This window comes from Blennius ocellaris (genome assembly GCF_963422515.1).
Source record: "Blennius ocellaris genome assembly, chromosome: 10".
NCBI classification, from domain to species: domain Eukaryota; kingdom Metazoa; phylum Chordata; class Actinopteri; order Blenniiformes; family Blenniidae; genus Blennius; species Blennius ocellaris.
The window spans coordinates 5,306,794-5,325,156 of NC_137659.1; the positions used below are offsets into that span (position 1 = coordinate 5,306,794).

General features: G+C 40.2%; 1 protein-coding gene across 1 annotated transcript in view; it reads left to right on the forward strand.

The window, feature by feature from the left end:
- The window catches only part of cntnap3 (contactin associated protein family member 3), a gene marked incomplete at both ends in the record, with an annotated part of 72,311 nt that overhangs the window by 1,843 nt on the left and 52,105 nt on the right, over nucleotides 1–18,363 (forward strand). The window contains 3 exons of the mRNA XM_080502972.1: nucleotides 88–198; nucleotides 12,474–12,667; nucleotides 17,045–17,192. Coding sequence (XP_080359098.1) covers nucleotides 88–198; nucleotides 12,474–12,667; nucleotides 17,045–17,192 — 453 coding nt within the window. The remainder of the gene's footprint in view (nucleotides 1–87; nucleotides 199–12,473; nucleotides 12,668–17,044; nucleotides 17,193–18,363) is intronic.

Sequence of the window (18,363 nt, forward strand, 5' to 3'; positions counted from 1 at the left end):
AATGTAGCTTTTTCAAAATGATCTCCGTTGGATTTGAAATCAAGCTCCAACCTTGCACATGTATCATATGCTGTTTTTGCTTCACAGATGCGTGCGACAGCCCGCTGGTGTCCAATCTGATGCCGTCGTCCTTCAGGAGCTCTTCCGAGCTGTCCAGCAGCCACGCACCGGGCTTCGCCAAACTCAACAGGAGAGATGGTAAGGAAGCGTTTCCGCTAAGCATTGTTCGGTACTTTGATAATGTACGTATGTACAAGTGGTCCTGCAGCACAATAAGTAAGATAAGCGGGCTAAGTTATTTGGCATTATGTTTTCTTATGCACAAAGGATGGTAAATTGATGGAAATACAAGCATATTTGAAAGAAATTTGGCTTCTGATGATACACAGTGTCGTGGCAACTCTTACAGCTTGTAAATTTGTTTCGGAGTCAGACTTTCAGGCCCCAATTCAAGTGAAAACAAAAACTTTCATCGCATTTAACGGGTCTATTTACACTTCAAACGGTACTCAGAGCCACTGAAAATGCTACTTTTTGAAAATGGCTCCGAAGTCGGAACTTTTGAAAACGCTCTGACTCCTTTGTCGTGTCGACGGGAGAAAAACGACACATCATGTAAATGCTGCTGCCTCACCTGTGCGCGTTGTAATTAGCTCTTCTGTTACCATGTAAATGGACACCATCCGCAAAAACCTGTAATCTTGAAAGGTTGTGTAAATGGGAACTTAGAGAATGAATCTGGCTTGAGGAGGACGTAAATCATCTCTTGAATCAGTTTGTGTGCTGATCTTAATTAAAGAATTTCCACTGCAACAGAGCAACTCTGTAATGAAAACTCTTACCTCCATGAGGAATTGACTTCTACTAACACCAATGTTTTAATAAAGAGAAATCGTTAAATTCAAAGTGGATCACAATGATTTCTAAAAGACAAGACAAAGCAAAAGTGAAAATGACCGATAGCTGCCTCGTCCTTCCTTCTCTATAGGTGCCTTTTCTTTGAGGGCTTAAATCAGTAGGATGAATAAAAATGGTGTTTGCTCGTCCAGCACGGTAACCCAGAAGGAAATCCTTTGCTGGATGCTGATGTGAAGCTTTGACAAAACGAAGATTGTTTTTTTTTTTTCTTTCTTTGCAAAGCTTTCCACAGGGAATGGACTTCACTGCTTTATCCCGACATCAAAGCCCAGACTCAGCTGGGAGGGTGAGGTGGGCTTAATCTGGATCTGAATGATTCTCACCACCTGGGAAACTGAAGGAAGCCGAGCACGACAGAATCTGGCAGCAGCTGAGCCCGACACTAAACGCTGCCAGTCTGCTTGCTTTTGTTTGCTTACACGTGAAAGAAAACAAAGTTAAAAGGAATTTCATTTCAAGGTGTTTAATACATGTCCTCCTTTTCAAACATGACATGTACATATTTACATGAATGTAAAAGATAAATAATGATGACTGGATTTATTTACCTGCTTTCAGGCTGGATTTTGATTGCTGGCTTATATTTAGCTTTTCTAAACCAGAGAAATACTCGTAGTTGCTTTTTTTTTTTTTTTTTTCCTACTTTACATTATGTAAAACTGCTGGATCTGACAAAGGCCTTGACTTGGCTGCAGGCCGGGGATCTACACTCATTACTCAAGTGGCAGACGAAGTCTCGGGCAATTTATTCCAACGGGGGTAAGAGATGGGTGAGATTGTTATGCTTCTTCCTCCAGCATGCTTTAGTTACCCCTGGAAATAATGATAAGAAATGAATAAGTGAAGCTTGAGATTAGCATTGACTTCATTTAAAGACACATTTCTACAACAGGGTGTGTTGCAAATAAAGTGACCAATTAAAATTATGACTTGACTTTCAGTGAACAACCATAACTATAACAGGCATAATGGTTGCAGGTCTATATGTACAGAATATATATTCACGAGTTACAACTTGCAAGTACTGGATGAGGCATTTTCACTCTCAGATTGTTCACGCTGTAGATTCCGGAAAGTATAAATGATTATCTGAATTTCTTTTGTCTGTGATGACACCTTGTGGATGTTGCAGGACTGTCAGCTACACATTCATGAGGCAAATCTCAGTTCCCTTCATATTTTAAAGGTGTTTCCACTACATTTACTAGTGATTTTGTGTATTCATCATCATCCTCGTCCTCATCAAAAACCCAGCTTGAGATCACATGAGCTCTGTAACATGGAGCCATCACCAGATAAGATCTTATAGGCCGGGGGGTTTAAATGACACTCAACGGATGGTAAAGGAGCCCAGCGTGTGTGAAGATAATAGTGCGGACACTATTATTCTGGCAGCAGTCTGAATCGTTACGAACCGGCAGCATGTTGTTTACACCAAATTTTTGACCTTACCATCCAAATGTCACACCAGAAATTGAGGCTCGTTAAAGCAGGCAGCATCTTTTCGATCTCCTATTCTCCAATTATGGCAAAACCGTGTGAATTGCAGCCTCGGTTTTCTGTTATTAGCTAACACATATCACCACTATACTGAAGATTTTCTCCACAGTCTGACCATAAATATTTGAAGCGGGTTAATAAGAGTCTTTTCAAGCGGGAAAGCACTCTGATTAGAGGTGGAAGTTGAATGACTGGTCATTGTACTATTGATAGCGTCATAAATGGGATTCAGCAGTCATTTCACCGCTTCCACTACACACTGTTGGTAAATCAGGAGGGACATTTATGTCACATTTTCGCCTCTCTGCTGTATTACCGGTGCAAAACCCACACAGTCCCAGCTGTTTGCTCAGGAATCAATGAATAAATGAACGCCCACATCTCATTTCCAGCTCCTGCTGCGACTGCTGCTGATCCTTGGCGTCCTCGACTTGTTCTCAGAGGAGCAGCTTCACTTTCACTTCATTTACTCACTAAATGAACAGAGATCATCAGTGCTCTAGAATACAACCTGCGAAATAAATGAGATTATCCTTTAATGTTGGCTTTTGCCTCCAAGACTCTCGATCATAACTGCTGACAGTAATGGAAAATTCACTTTGTGAAAAGAGTTCGTCTACAGGCAGAGGATGAATTGCTTGACAGTAACAAACATCCAGACATGTAGCACTGTGACGTCTGGGACTTCAAGAAATGGTTTGAACTCTCACAAATTGCAAAAGATAAGCAAAACACTAGCAGATGAGTTTGTATCAACAGCTTGCAAAAGGGACAAAATAATACCACATACAAATATTTATTTATTTTTTGACATATTTTGGGTTAAAAAAATATCTATATGTTCAAACAAGAACAAAATATCTGTGCAACACTGCGTTAAGATAACAAGCTGAAAAGTGCATTTCAGAAAGTGATGATTTACATTATAATGAGCGAAACTGTTTGCTTAGAGGCTATCATTGTCACCTCACAGTGAAATACCCAGATTACTGCCAGTGCTGGTGGCTTTCCTTGTTTTCTCATTTTGCTTTTGTTGGTAACATCAGCTTCCACAAGCATTTAAAGTGAAAAGTTGATTCGAAAGATTCCCATGGACATGAGTGGAATTGCCTGTGTGTGTGTGTGTGTGTGTGTGTGTGTGTGTGTGTGTGTGTGTGTGTGTGTGTGTGTGTGTGTGTGTGTGTGTGTGTGTGTGTGTGTGTGTGTGTGTGTGTGTGTGTGTGTGTGTGTGTGTGTGTGTGTGTGTGTCCGTCCTGCCTTTGGGGATATAAAATGAATAAATTCCTGTTCTTGTGAGAACTCAGAAGGTTAATTGTTTGGTACATCTGAACACATACAAAATAAAAAAAGACAATAAAACAATAATCCTTGTACTAATAATAATATGAGAAAGTAATATAATAATAACAACAACAACAACAACAACAATAATGTCAACTAAAAAATTCCATAGGAGATTTTGTGTACCTGCCTCATATTCCAGTTCTAAATGTTTCGATATGCTTTTTGTGTCCGTGCTCCCAATGGTGCGGGGCCTAGTTACTCATAGAAAAAAACTGCAGAAAATAAATAATAATAATAAAAGTAAACGGCCACCTAGGATATTATGCTTTGTGCCTGGCTACAAGGGCAGGAACAAGAATAATCAATAATAACAATTGTATAATTGCTGTCCGTAAAAGAGTAAGGAGAAGCAACTTGCTTATCAAGCCCTACCCCTATTCTATCTTAATTATCTATCTAGATTGTGATCAGTCAATGAAGTGATCAATCAGGAGGTCATCTAATTGTCCTACGCCACCTTGATATGACCGATATCTAACAGAGGCTCGACAAGTTTTCATATGAAAGCGCATTGCCTTTGCATTCACATGGTTAAAGTTTTGAAAATGTTTATCTTCATGGAAACCGAAGAAGCACTGAAGAAACAATGTCATTTTCATATAGGCACAGTTGGATGTTTTTGTAGTGAAACTATACACACACGTGTGTGCAGACAATACACTTTGAACATTAACACTGGGAGTACAAAGACATTCTAGTGGACCGACGACCAAGTTGGATTGTTATTTCGGCGACTGTTAACTTCAAAACTACCAAGTCCTAGGAGAATATGGACTGGGAGTCGTGACACTCAGGAGGCAAAAGTTGTTGGAAAAGTTGGAAAAAGTGAAGTGTTTAATGTGGGATCATGAAATATCACCAATTCCAATTTAACAGATTATTTAACTGAAATGACCACAAACAGTTGTGGGTGTTTTCACTTGTGCGCAAAATGTTCCCGTGTCTGATGTGTAGCATGCATGAAAACACAAATGCATTCCTTTTAAGAGAGCTCCTCTCCAGAGGTGACACTCGCAGTATTTTGTGTAGTCACATCATTTTTGCGTCTGGCCACAGAAAATGGATGAAACGCTCCGAGAGGCTGATTGAACACAAACGTCTTTCCCACCAAAAAACCTGCATGATGAATCACTCAGTGTTTCTGGGCTCCCCACTTCTGTGTTTAGACTCCTTTTCATTTCCATTCTCTCTGCTTATCGCTCACTTTTCCCTCAGTCTCTTTTTATCCGGTCACAGATTTTTTTTTTCTTTCAGTCCGTCTGTCGGCTTTTATTTACATGATTTCCCTGGAAATTGTTTCCCTTTCGTCTGTACAGCCTGTTTTGTGTTGTAATCATTAGTTTTACTCCATCTGCAGTCACATTTTCATCAGTGAGAACTCATTTAGTCGGCTCTGTCTTTTTTGCCAAATGTTAATAACAATCTGCGTGTTTAAACGTTCTCTTTTCTCAGGCAACACCGACAATTATCAGCAATACTGCTGCAATTATGCTGGAACTGACTTCAGAAAGAACTATTGTGCCACTGTAATCACTTTCTAAATGAGCGTGATTTAGAAGTGGAATTTAACTTTAATTGGAACCTGTCGTGGTTGTGTGCGTTACGATTGCCAGCTAATCAAGTATTGATTTATAGGTGTGAGTGTGTGTGTTCAGTGTGCACTGAATCGCTCCCACAAAGTTCCGGTGTTCCTCCACCCCTAAGCAAGAGTGGAAACATGTTGTTCTCTGCCTGCTGGAGACATCCAACGTTTCCCATCCTGCCGCCGCATGGAGCCTATTAGGCTCTGAGTCCTTCCAACATGTTATCAGGCTGCTGAAATTACCATCCGGGTTTGTCATTCACATGCAAATGAGGAGCTTTCACTGCAGGTTTTCCCTTTCAGATGCCTTCATATCTGGTCCACTTTTCCACCTGACTCGTGCCACAACAGCACTTCTTCCCCCAGCGAAGCCTTTTTCATTTCTTCATGACTCTTCATTTTACTCGTGCCTCTCTCTTTGTGTGTCCCTGTCAGGTGGAATATCAGTGCATTATTAATGACGCCGACATCTTTTCTTTACTTATCCATCCATCTGCTTCTCGTAGCGGCGCTGCTGCCCACAGCAGCTCCATGTCAGGTCTGCTCTCCCCTTCATCAGCAGAGCAAAAGGCGAGCTGTTCAGCTTGACCGGCTTGTTTTTCTTCTGCCCGTTATGTACACCTACTCCTTGCTCTAGTGACAAGGCGAAGACAAATTGAGCTGGTTTCAGATGTCAGTTTGCACAGATAGAGAAGCGAGAGCGTAAATCCTCCTCATGTTTTGTATGTGTTGTTGAGTAACACACTTTAATTTTAATCCTGTGACCATAAAATTGGACATTCAATATTACTAATTATTGGCTGCATGGTGCTGTATTGGTGAGTGCTCTCGCCTTACAGAGGTTTAGGCCTTCAGTCTTTCACGCCTCAGTGGATAACTCAATTGCGGTTGAAGCTTGATCCAAACCAGGAGGAATAGCAGGAGCAGGATGGCCAATGAAATAAATTATTATAAAACTGAATGGATGACACATGTAAAAAAAAAAATTCTAATTAACTATGTATGATTCCTTTACATTGTACAAATAGTAATGAAAATACAATATGAATTTGGAAACAAGGACAAAAACAATAATTAGCATCACAACTGTGCTTTTGGGAGCTTTTCAATGAATTTCAGCTCATCTCTTGGTTTCAAATAGTTGTTTTTAGGGTGTAGTTTAGGGTGTAGTTGGACTCCATTGGCTTGAGTCCAACACAAGCCTGGATTGAATAAGGTGGTTTAGAAGATGGATGAATGTAGTGCTACCCTAACCCTTTTCACGAAAAGGGAAGTCATTTAGCTAAATACTTAACTTCACAGGTCCAAGAACAAGTTTTCTGAAAGGGTGTCAGGACAACATATCTAAACCTGAATAGGTGTGACGAGCTAGGAGGGAAACTTTGTTTGGGATCTTGCTGTCAAACCTTACATGTGATAAAGAATAAAACAACGTACTTCTCTTAAGCATTTAAACAATTAAAATGCTTATTTTCTCCCACAAAGTACATTATTATTTATACTTTACTACTGACATACAACTTCTACCATTCTCTGTTCCTTGATTGGTCATGCCAAGGGGGAGTTCAGGCTTCTAATTGGCTGGCAGTGCAGCGACCCCCTCCTAATCACCATAATTAACTGTAACTATATTTCTCTGTGGGCGGTTAGAGTTGGTTCTCTTGACAGGTGTCAAGAGACCAAAACCATGGCAATGCCTTTGATTTAAAGTGACAGCTGTTATAGAAAGTGTTCAGACCAGCGGCACATCAGCTCACCTCAGTTTCAATTAAGTCTGACAGGGTGGACGCAGCCAGTTTCTGTAACGCCTCTCAGTTTCCAAGTCGTTTTCTCTGATCTCTTCTTCTTCTTTTCCTCCACAGCCCGGTCCTCATGAGTAAAGGTCATGGTGTTTCCCTCTTTTATTTTTGTTCTGCTGTCACTGATCTTTAAAGTGCTATAGGCCAAAGCTAATAAGCACTTGACTAAGCGTCAAACCTCCACCAGACACACATATGTTCTGCTTGGCCAGTGGAACAAATGGTCAGTGGAACAAAAATGGCCTGTAATTTGTCCATTGGAGAGGAAATACCACAACATAGAAAATCAGAATTAAACGAATCGGATGTCGGTCGTAGTAAAACCCAGCTACCTTGTTGGTAGCAATTTAGCATTGATCTGGGTATGTTGCAGTCAGAGTAGCAACAGGCGTTTGTCACTGTTTTCAAGTCAAAACACAAAATGTCACTGACAACACCAGTTTTTGAAAACAGCCCCCCAAGGTTGAACTTTTTGAGAAGTAACCAAATCCATCTCAGTGGAGATGGATAAAAACATAACCTTCTGAAAATGCTTGGGCTCCACCTGCATGTAAACATCGTGAATGTTGCTACTACGCGCGGCAACCACGGCCATGGTAAATAGTTTTTTTTCTGCACATCCTCAGTAGATAGACAAGTAAAACAGTGTCATGACTCCCAGTCCATGTTCTCCTAGTAGTTTTATAGTTGACAGTCACCGTAATAAGAATCCAACTTGGTTGTCTGTCCATATGAATGTCCGCCTTCTCCCATTGTTAATGTGTATAGTGTATTGTTATCTGCTGCATGTGTGTGTGTGTGTGTGGTTTCATTACCTACCAGTGGCTCAACATGAATACGACATCATTTTCAGTATATCTGTCGTTTCAGTGTAAACGGGCATCGTTTTCAAAACGTTGCCTACATCTAAATGCAAATATTTTCTAAAATAAAAAATGCTGAAATTATTTGTTTTCACATGAATTGTTGTCGTGTAACTGAGGCCTTAGTTTGAAGTCAATATATATCAATGTACATTCTCTGTACTACAAGGCGAGAAATAAATAGAATTGGCACATTATAAGATCCAAATAGACCGGCCTAATTTGACACACCTAACATACTAGCATTTAGACTTCAGCTAAAAAAATACTTTTATATGTCAACATGATGAATACAAGTGGCTTTTGCGACAGACTTGACCTTTCACTACCACTAGACTCTTGTCACTATGATGCAGCACTCAAATATTTGAACGTGAAATGTGAACGTTTTCCTCTTGACTTTTATTGTCTATTTGCTTTTTTTTTGTTGGTATTTATACTTTATTGCACTTTCCAAAAAAAGTGCCAAAGCCAGGTGAAACATGGGACAGCAGAAGGAAACAATGCGTGGAACTGAAGCCACATTGCATTTGTCTTCTTTCAGTCTGGGAAGTTTTGGAGTAGGATACCGCTCAGTGTCTTGGAAAAAGCACAACAACACCACAGAGCAGGAGCGAAGGCTCTGGTGGATAGATGAATGCTAATGTGTCCTGGTTGACGAACAATGGAGCCGCTCTTTACTGCTACAGAAAAATACTGTTTGGGCCATAAAACTTTGCCTTTGTCTCTAAGCTTACTACTTCCATCAGGCGTCGGTTTCCATTGGGTAGTTTGTACAGAACCATGGCTCAGCTGGGTAAAATTTCCATTCTCGCTGTCCTGCTGATGGTGCGTTCATGCAACTGGGAATTGGGGGACTTAGCAGTTAGAAAAGTCCAATATTAGCGGTCATATCACAACAAAAAGCAACGGACAAGTCAGCTTGACAAAAATCTGCGAAGAAATCTAAGAAATGTCAGGACAAATAGAAAGCAACACAGGATTGATACGATGCTCGCAGAGGCAGTGTTACAAAATGCTACTACTCTGTCTTCTCTGCTACAAAATGTCTGTGATCTCAACATCAAGTCAATTTTAATGAAACATTCAGGTGCAAAATTCAGTGAAATGTCAAAAAAAAATGGTTTTGGCCCACGGGCCTTATGTTTCACTCCCCTGGTGTAAAATGAAAGTTGAACTTAAGCTGAGAGGAGTCACAGCATAGCACCAAGCTGCCGGGAGGTGGTGATTCATCATGTCTTAGAATTAATATTCGGACACCACAACGGCCGACTGTTCGGATAATCTGGTCCAGCCCTAGTATTTTGGCCATTTTAGGACAGCTTCAAATTTGCCAGGAAAACCTGTCCGTTGTTCGCTTTTGGCAGGTTGTCCACTCATTAAAGTGTGTTGACCGTTCCTTCTCTGTGTGCATGCTGAAACTTCCCATTGCTGAACTTTTCTGATAACAAAAATGCATTAACAATGTATTTTCAGGGTCTCAGTTTTATTTAATTATTTACGCGATGATAGACATATTTCTTTTTCTATGTTTGCCACTGAGTGATGTCTCTCGTCATCAGGATATGTATCGTACTCAGAAACAGGCCCGATCAAGACACTATTAAGTACTTTGCTGGAAGGCTTTGCAGTCATGTAGTTGAATATGGACATTAGCTGAACGCTTATGCAACTATATCCACAGATGGCGGAATCGAGTATCATTGAGAGTTGTCTGTGGCCTCTGCTTCCTGTCTTGAAGGAATCAAGCAGCACCACAAATGGTACCAAAATGCCTTTGAGGAAATTGCTTTGTATGCCTCCAGGTCTGACAACAAAATCAAATATTTGGTACAGTCCTCCTGAGACCTCAGACATATTGTGTTCATGATTCTGTTATGTTTTCTTTCTTGCTGCTACTTTAGAGAAAAAGCAAGTGAAATTCACATTTATTTTTCATGCTTTTTCTTTGCCTCTGAATGTATAAGTGTGCAGAAATGTAGGAGAGCAAACTGTGTTTCTCTAGCACATTGTAGAGACCGATCTCTTTCGATTAAAAGGAAAAATTAAGAGTGAAATTGATGGTGTGGAAAGTCATACTGTCAAGGGGCTAAGTCATGGAGAAATGAAGTGAGGAATACTGCAAGCACGTGTACGTTTGTGGACTCAGCAGGATTCTGGTCAGCAGCCTTTTCTTTCAATCATTTGGTGTTTGAGCTCTGAGGCGGGACTTGGCTTTTCCTTTCTCCTCTAACTCTTCCTAATAAGTGTATGAATACCACACAACTCCTCATTGGTGATATGTAATGTAGGAAATGTATTTGCACTGGTACTGTAAAACTAATCAATGCTCTTATTGATGATCAGAGCAAAAGATCTCGTCTTGCCAGCAAACTGTAAAGCTAATCAATAAAGCCTACCGCAGCCTCTCTGTATCTCAATATTTGGGAAAGGTTGGAAATGGTTGAGCATGTAATCAATATGCAGCAATTGCTTGCTTTTACTGATGATGCTTTGTTTGGGAAACTATAAAAAAGGAGCGACTCAGTGGTCTGTGGTCTGTTATTGTTTATCAGGAACAAAACATCTGTGTAACAATGTTCAAGATGAGGCGAATGACTTTACTGGACTTGATAGAAAAAAGGGTTTGTATTATGTTTACTCTAAACACATATTCTGTTTCCTCTGAGAATGCTATCTTAGAGTCTTTTTCTTCTACTAGCTGCAGAGGAGATGTGGTTGTAAACAAAAGAACTGCACTGAGATGGTTGATGAGGTTTGCTTTCAATCATCATGTCACATAAGTTCCTACGAATACCAAAAAGTTGAGTTTGTAGTTATACAAACTCAAATGTATCGCTATTATCAAGTAAGATTATATTCGTTATATGGGATGTGCTCATTATTCAGCTAACAAAATGGCTCTTTTAAAGTTGTGGTGCATACTTTGTAAAAGTCACATCTACTGATCTACTAAAGGTTTGTGCATGATGTTGCATGGACACATGAGAAAGCCGATCAACCAACAAGACACATTAAGGATTTTATCTAAAAGATGTGCAAAACAAGTTCCACACCATCAATTTAAGACATGTCCATTCACAAATATGCAAAAATGTGCATATCTCCCAGATTTTGTGAAATACTTTTGCTTGATGTTCAACAGCCAATTTAATTCATTACTCCTGAAAATGCTTGTGTTGTTAAAGTTTGCATCTATTTTTAAACACTGTGGCACTGTGTGGGAATCAGGTGCTTAATCACCTCGGGTGCCTTGTGCTCGGGTGCTGCCCTCATGATGTCAGTCTCCTCCTCTGAATTCCTCCTTCGCATCAGACTCGTCTTCTCTACCTCTGCAGCCACTGATCTCTCTGTGACTCACAATATTTCCAGCGGTGACGACATGCTGCTCATCACTCGTTTTTCTTTTATTGGTGATGCCACTTTTATGACCTCCAAATAAGATAATTTTCCTGACCTCCACCACCACCATGACTATTTCGCTCTCAATAAGATTCCTTTTCTTCGTCTTCTTCGACAGAATTTAGCATCAAATGCCGGTGATCGACAGGCTGATTGAGATGCAAAAATATTGACGAGGCACTTCGCATCGACTATTTATGGTAGAAAAGTGGGCGTATCAAGGGCAGGAGATGAACTGTGCAACCTTCCAGGTGGACTTTAAAAGGAAAGTGCGTGCAGATGTGCGTACGCACAGTTTTGCCGATCTGAAAAACTTTGGGCGCACCCCATTTTCAGCTTTTGGGTGTACGTTCATTTTTAGTAGGAATCCTACACAATGTTTTATAAATAAGGCCACAGGTTTGTAACAATGTTGCAAATTGGTTTTGAAATTGAATCACAAAACATATTTTAGATGATGATTCCAAAACTTTCTTTGTATACAGAAACAATCTGAATTACAATCATTTTTTAGAATTCAGTTTTCTCCAGTCCAAAACTTTTGCAGCACCCAACAATGAAACCAATCTGCTTTAGCGCCACAAGCAAACTGCAGTATGAAGATTGAATTATTGAGCGTGTTATGCCCCCGGAGTTGGGGCCGGAGCAGAACATGAAGGGGAAGGCGGCGAGAGAGAGAGTTGGTGCCAGCCAGAAATACATTTATTATGATGTTTCTGATTTACAACCAATAAAAGAAGTTATCGACATACAGGGTGGACCAAATGTCAGAACAACAAATAAAACATTCGTATAAATCCTCCCCCAAAAGTATCCCTGAGAAGGAAAGTAAAATAAGAAAAAAAAAAAATTTGCTAGCCTACAACAAATGGTAGTCCATCCCTACATCTACAAAGGCCTGCTGCTACTGAGCATGTGCACCACGGCCGTAGTTAACGTGTTTTCACCTCAAACGTTGTTGTGTTTCTCCAAAGAGATCCTCACACATGCTACAGAACAACTTGCTGCATCATCTGTATCTAGATAGAAATGTAATAAAACTTATTTGATTTGTCGTGTGTGCAGGAGCTGGAGGTTGGTCTCCTCTCATCTCAGACAGTTCCCAGTGGCTCGAGGTGGATCTGGGCGAGCGGACGAAGATCACCGCCGTGGCCACGCAGGGTCGCTACGGCAGCTCTGATTGGCTGTCGTCCTACCTGCTGATGTTCAGCGACACAGGACACAACTGGAAGCAGTACAGACAGGAGGAGAGCATCGGGGTGAGTCCATCCGGCTTCATTCCTGTTCAACCATGTAAACAACTGAGCTGCATTAACTTTTAATACTGTGCATAAACGTGGAGCTTGAACTGTACTATCAGTATCTTCAGGTTAATTACAGCTAATTGCCCCTGTCCACCGCACTCATATTTAGAGACGGGGTGGTGTTTAGTGTTTGCCAGTCTGCAGGGATCAGCCCATCATGCACGTCCTGCAGAGATAATCACAGTCATCAGAAGCCTTTGACTCTTCATAAATAATGGATGAACCAATGAAAGAGCACTGCTGACTGTGCGGACCTGTTGCCAAAACACTTAAGCTGCAGCTGACGGACGCAGAGCGAAACAAAGACGCCCCGACCAGGCAGAGCAGTCTGGAGGGCGGCCTGATGCGAAAGCTGGCCTGGAAAAATACAAGCGTGTCTGGAGTGTTTTTATGTTGCATGTTGCACAAGAACACCTTTAATGTCATTTTTAAGTAGTGTGTAATCATGATAGTGACACTGAAGGAACGAACAGGAGGAAGTGATGTTTATTAAGAACATTTGATAAACGTTCTGAGTCCATTAACCTGAAGTCTAATGCGTACAGATTTTTAAATGGGTGCTTGATGCTTCTCACAACACTTCCCCCTACAGGTTTGGCATGCTCAGAGCAGCTCTGAACCAGGCATATATGCAGGTCCATGTAAATATTATTATTATTTTTTTTTAAACAAGGGGGAAATTTCAATTTCTTTGAAAAGCCCGGGTACATGTAAACGTGGCCTGAGCCTAATGTTTGTGCCAAGCTACTATACTTCAGCTTGTTGGCAGCAGCGTTAATGTTGACACAATATTGGAAGTGGCATCAGTAATTTTAGATACCATGTGGCCAATATCGTTACGTTTTATTTTTATTTTTTTGGTGGCATCTGCATTGTCTTGAGAAAATTTCTCCAGATCATAGAGTTCCCCCAGTATCCAAATACACTTTTGTGATGTTAAATATTGCCTCTAAATTGCACAGAGTGACAATGGCGAACTTTGACAATTATGAATTATGAGAGCAACATAAATGTCCAACTGGCTAACAGAGCGTAATGTTGTGGCCGAGTACTTCAACTATAATTATGGAGATGAATTACATTTTCAAACTCCTCAAATAATCAAACTGACTTTGTGCTAAAAAGCATTGACAGGGGACTCAAATACGCAAAAACAGAATAGAGATTTTCAGAAAAACTGATAAAAACAATAAAAATCCCAGGGTGAAGCAATGTGGAGAGGCACATGGGAGTGAGACAACCTGACAAACCTTACTTATAGAGACAGAAACGAGGCACAGCTGAGAACAATCAAGGGTAATCAGGAGACGGAGCGCAGGGGAAGACATGAGGGCAGAGCAAAATGGAACTGAAGCGACCACAGGTGAGGATAATCAACACAGATGGAATTCAGGCCAGAACAATGTGAGAAAACATGGAGAAAGAAACAAATATAAAAACCAGGGTAAAACACACTCAAATATGACACTTTCCTCTTCCTGTCGCCTAAATAATGCATGATCACATGATCTCTTTTCTCAGGAGCAGATTTCAACCTAAATATTCTAAACTGAGATGTTCTCTTTTGGATTTCTTTCATGAAGGTATCAAGTGTATTAAGACATTTCCTCCAGCCACTTCATAGACACAAAATGTCTCTAAATGTGATGTGCGACTGCAATTTGGAAATCTCCCATTTTGTTGCTGCTCCGAGTGGCGCTGGATTCAATATGTCGAAATGCGAGCCAGCTTTAGATATGTTCAAAATATTCTCAATAACTCTCTGAAATGGCCGCATTCACTTTGAGCATCAGGGCGAAGCCACGTACGCTACATTGCAGAGAAAGAGGAGCTTTTGATTAAAAATCAAGCCGAGGCAATTTCCTCATGTCGAGGGAATCCAGCTAATCTGAGCACTGAAGAGGACAGAGGACAGAGGACAGAGGACGACTCCTCGCGGCTTAAAAAACATGTTGAACTGACACTCTACATAAACTCTGTGCAATCTCAGCCACAATTCAAAGTAGCTCTGAACTTCTGTCAATTCGCCAGCCAGGCTCCGAGAGCTGACGGCAGAGCTGCTCCTTCAACCACAACATGTTTTCTTCTGAGCTTTCCCTTTAAACATACTGAGCCGGCAAAGACCGCTTTTCTGCCTCTTTCTTCGTTTTGATTAAAGACGGGGAAAAAAGTTGTTTTTAGCATCGTCATCACAAGAAGTGTGAGATATTTTTAATTGCATGTAGATGTTTGCCAGACAGAGTGACGTGCTCGTTGAGCTCAGTTTCTTTTAGTGTTTTATACCCTTGTTTTTTCCTTTTCTCTCTACTTTTCTTTAAAAAATGTACAGACGGGAACAGAAGCTATATGTGGCAACCGGACAAGACAAACAAACACAACAAAGCACAATGTTATAGCAGTGGAAGCCATCATTCACCAGCAATTACAGATGGGGCATTAGTAGTCAAGAGTAAAGGAACATTAGCTTTGTGCAGTTTGAAAACTTTGACACACTCTTCTTAGAGGCCGGTTTAACAACGACCCATATATCTATATAAATTTTATGGTGCTAATATTTGACTGCTGTTGCCCAAGTCATTTATACTCTTCTGTTGTCCAATCATCGGTACAAAATAACATATAAGCACTAAAAATATTAAGATGAAATTTTAATTCTTGTAAAATATTAACCAGTAATTACATTTTGGGTCTTATTATTATTCTTTTTTTTTTAATTACATTTCGCACTCAATATTTTTGTTACATTATCAACCAGTTATTACATTTAGGGTTTTATTAAATGATATTTTATAACAATTGGGGTTGTTGTTACATATCAGGCTCTATCAAGCCTCTCTAAGGTTGTTTTTGACACGTCTCAAATGGAAGAAATGCTGAAAACGATGTAGTGAGCATGCCAGGCCATGAGTTGGTGCCGTTAATTGTTTTTGGAATGGAACCACACACACATGCGAGCAGAGAATGACACGCTATAAACATTGACAATGGGAGCACACGGACATTCTAGTGGACAGATTGTTATTACAGTGACTGTCAACTATAAAACTGCCAAGTCCCAGGAGAATCTGGACTGTTCTTATTGTCTCCCTAACTCACCCACCATCCGCCTTTAAAAAAGCTTGCAAAACGTTCCAAAAGTAAATCAGATGTTTCATCCTCAGAGACATTTATTGAACTGAAGGCTGTTTTTGCTTCATTACTTGATAGAAATAGCGACGTGCAGCTGCTTGGTCTCGAATTAAAGCTCACACTTAGCCCGTGAATGTCATTCATGAGTCCCTGCTGTGCAATGTGTTGAATTATATAAAGAGCATACGCATAATTCAGATACAATCAATCACACAAGCTGAACAAATGGGGAATTACATTTTTTTATGTGAGAATGATGACAGGTCATGACATTCACCTCAATAAAGAATCTGTGTGTCTGTGTGTGTGTGTGTGTGTGTGTCCCCTTATTTATTAAGCTTTGATGGACTGCGATCGTGTTCAGCACCACGTGATCCCAAAGTTGTTTGATGCTGCTCGGTTTCTGTGCTATTTGTGTGTTAACTGGTCATTGTAACACACTTAACAACACACACCCTCTGAGGTCACACAGAATCATCACTCTTCATCATATAAGTAGCTCCACGTGTACTCCTCACATGATTGCGGTGGAATTAATGAGTTAATTATGCGTCTAAGCTTTTTTCAGCAGTGGGGGAGCCAGTTAACCTGCATGTCAGCTTCAAGGGAGGGATGTAATTATGATAGATTGCCAGATGGGAGATATGGAAAGAGATAATCCATCAGGCGTTTTGCCCAGAGTCAAAAAGAGACGATCAGATTTCTGTTCGTACTTTGGGCTTTTTGTTGCCAGTTCAGAACAAATACATACGTAAAACTATGGAACTATTATATCTATTAAAAAGAAAAACTATTATATCTGTAGAAGCAGATCTTGCGGGGTCATTGTCACGATGATCTCTTTTGGATCACAGCGTCTCCGGGTAAACAATGTCAAATTGGCCAGAGTGTGGTTAATGTGTGGTTAATATCTGAATGCTTGAGTTCAATGCTCCACATTTCTCCAGTGAAGTCACGACACAAGTGAAACACAACAGCAGGAGTTTAATCGCTTCAGCGAGTAAATTTAAAGTAAATTTGAGTTCATGCAAAGAAACATTGAAAGTTTTGCGACAAAAAGGAACGATTTGAAGTTTTTAGAGCGCTGTAAGAAGAAAGAGCAGTGATCACAGAGAATTCATGATGTGAGAACATAGCGATCTCATGTTTTATGGGTTTTTGATGTGTGTTGACTTGTTCTCATCGCAGCTGTGTCTCTGTCAGTTCTTCCCAGGTAACAGTAACGCGGACAGCGTGGTTCAGTACAAGCTGCAGCAGCCGGCCGTCGCTCGGTTCCTCCGTCTCCTCCCGCTGGACTGGAATCCCAGCGGACGCATCGGACTCCGGCTGGAGACCTACGGTTGTCCTTACAGTAAGTCTCCTCACCGGCCTGGGCTCGCCATGTGGGAATGGAGTCCTCTGTCGCCATGGCAACCATGGCTGCACCGTGTTTGCTGGATCAACTTTTTACAGGAGCTCATAAGTTAAAAAAAATTCATTTTTTTTTTTTCATTTTATGTATTCAGTTTATGTTATTTGCTAAAAACAGCGAAAACAGCTTGGATTACGAAAAAACAATAAAAAAAATGGAAAAACTGCTAAAATGGTGATGTGAATATTATTAAAACAAAAATGTTAACATTGCTAACATAGCTAAAGCTGTTCTAATCATTTATAAATAGCTGAAATGGTAAAATAACTAATGTTACTGAAGCGGGAAAATATGTGGAATAAAAGAGTAAAAACTGTTCAAATTTGCCACAAAAGCAAAACAAACCTAATTCAATATGTACACAGAAAATTGTAGGTATGAAAAGTCATTAATCCAACATCAGTTTTCAGTATGGATCATATTTTTTATTTTTTAGATGTTTTGCTTTTTCTCTCACTTCTGATAATTAACACGTTTTGTGGCTCAAGACAAAACATTTTGGGTGTTAGAAAATTGCAAAAATGACTTTCTGGTCATCAAGGTTACAGACCCTTGACTTAGAGGAAAACATTAATTCACCAAACTCAACATTAATGACATTTTAAACTTTTTTTGAACACTCGAATCATTAATTTACTGTTGAGTAAATGTAATAAATCGTGTGTTGTAAAAGGATTTCGCTTACTGTATATAACGCTTTTCCTCTAAGTTTGTCTACGCTTTAAGATTCCCTGCTCTCCATCTCCTCAATACATGTATCTATTTAACATTTGCATGTATTTGCACACTCTTGTTATTCACACACGTGTGAATAACAAGAGTTTGCATGTATTTGCACACTCTTGTTATTCACACGTGTGAGCCGATGAACAAAACACACACATTAACACATACTATTGATTTAGTTTGTTTGAACATGGAATACAAGACAAGCGAGCCACATCTTGAAAAATCCTGCGAGGATTTTGTGCAAAAAGATTAATATGCAGGATACAATGTGATTTGGATGAGGTCTTTTTTTACCGACTTTGTTTTTAGACCTGTTTGAAAAGGAGGGGCAATCAACTGTGAGTGCGATCTGTACTTGTGAGCCTGTAAATGAGGCCCCTCA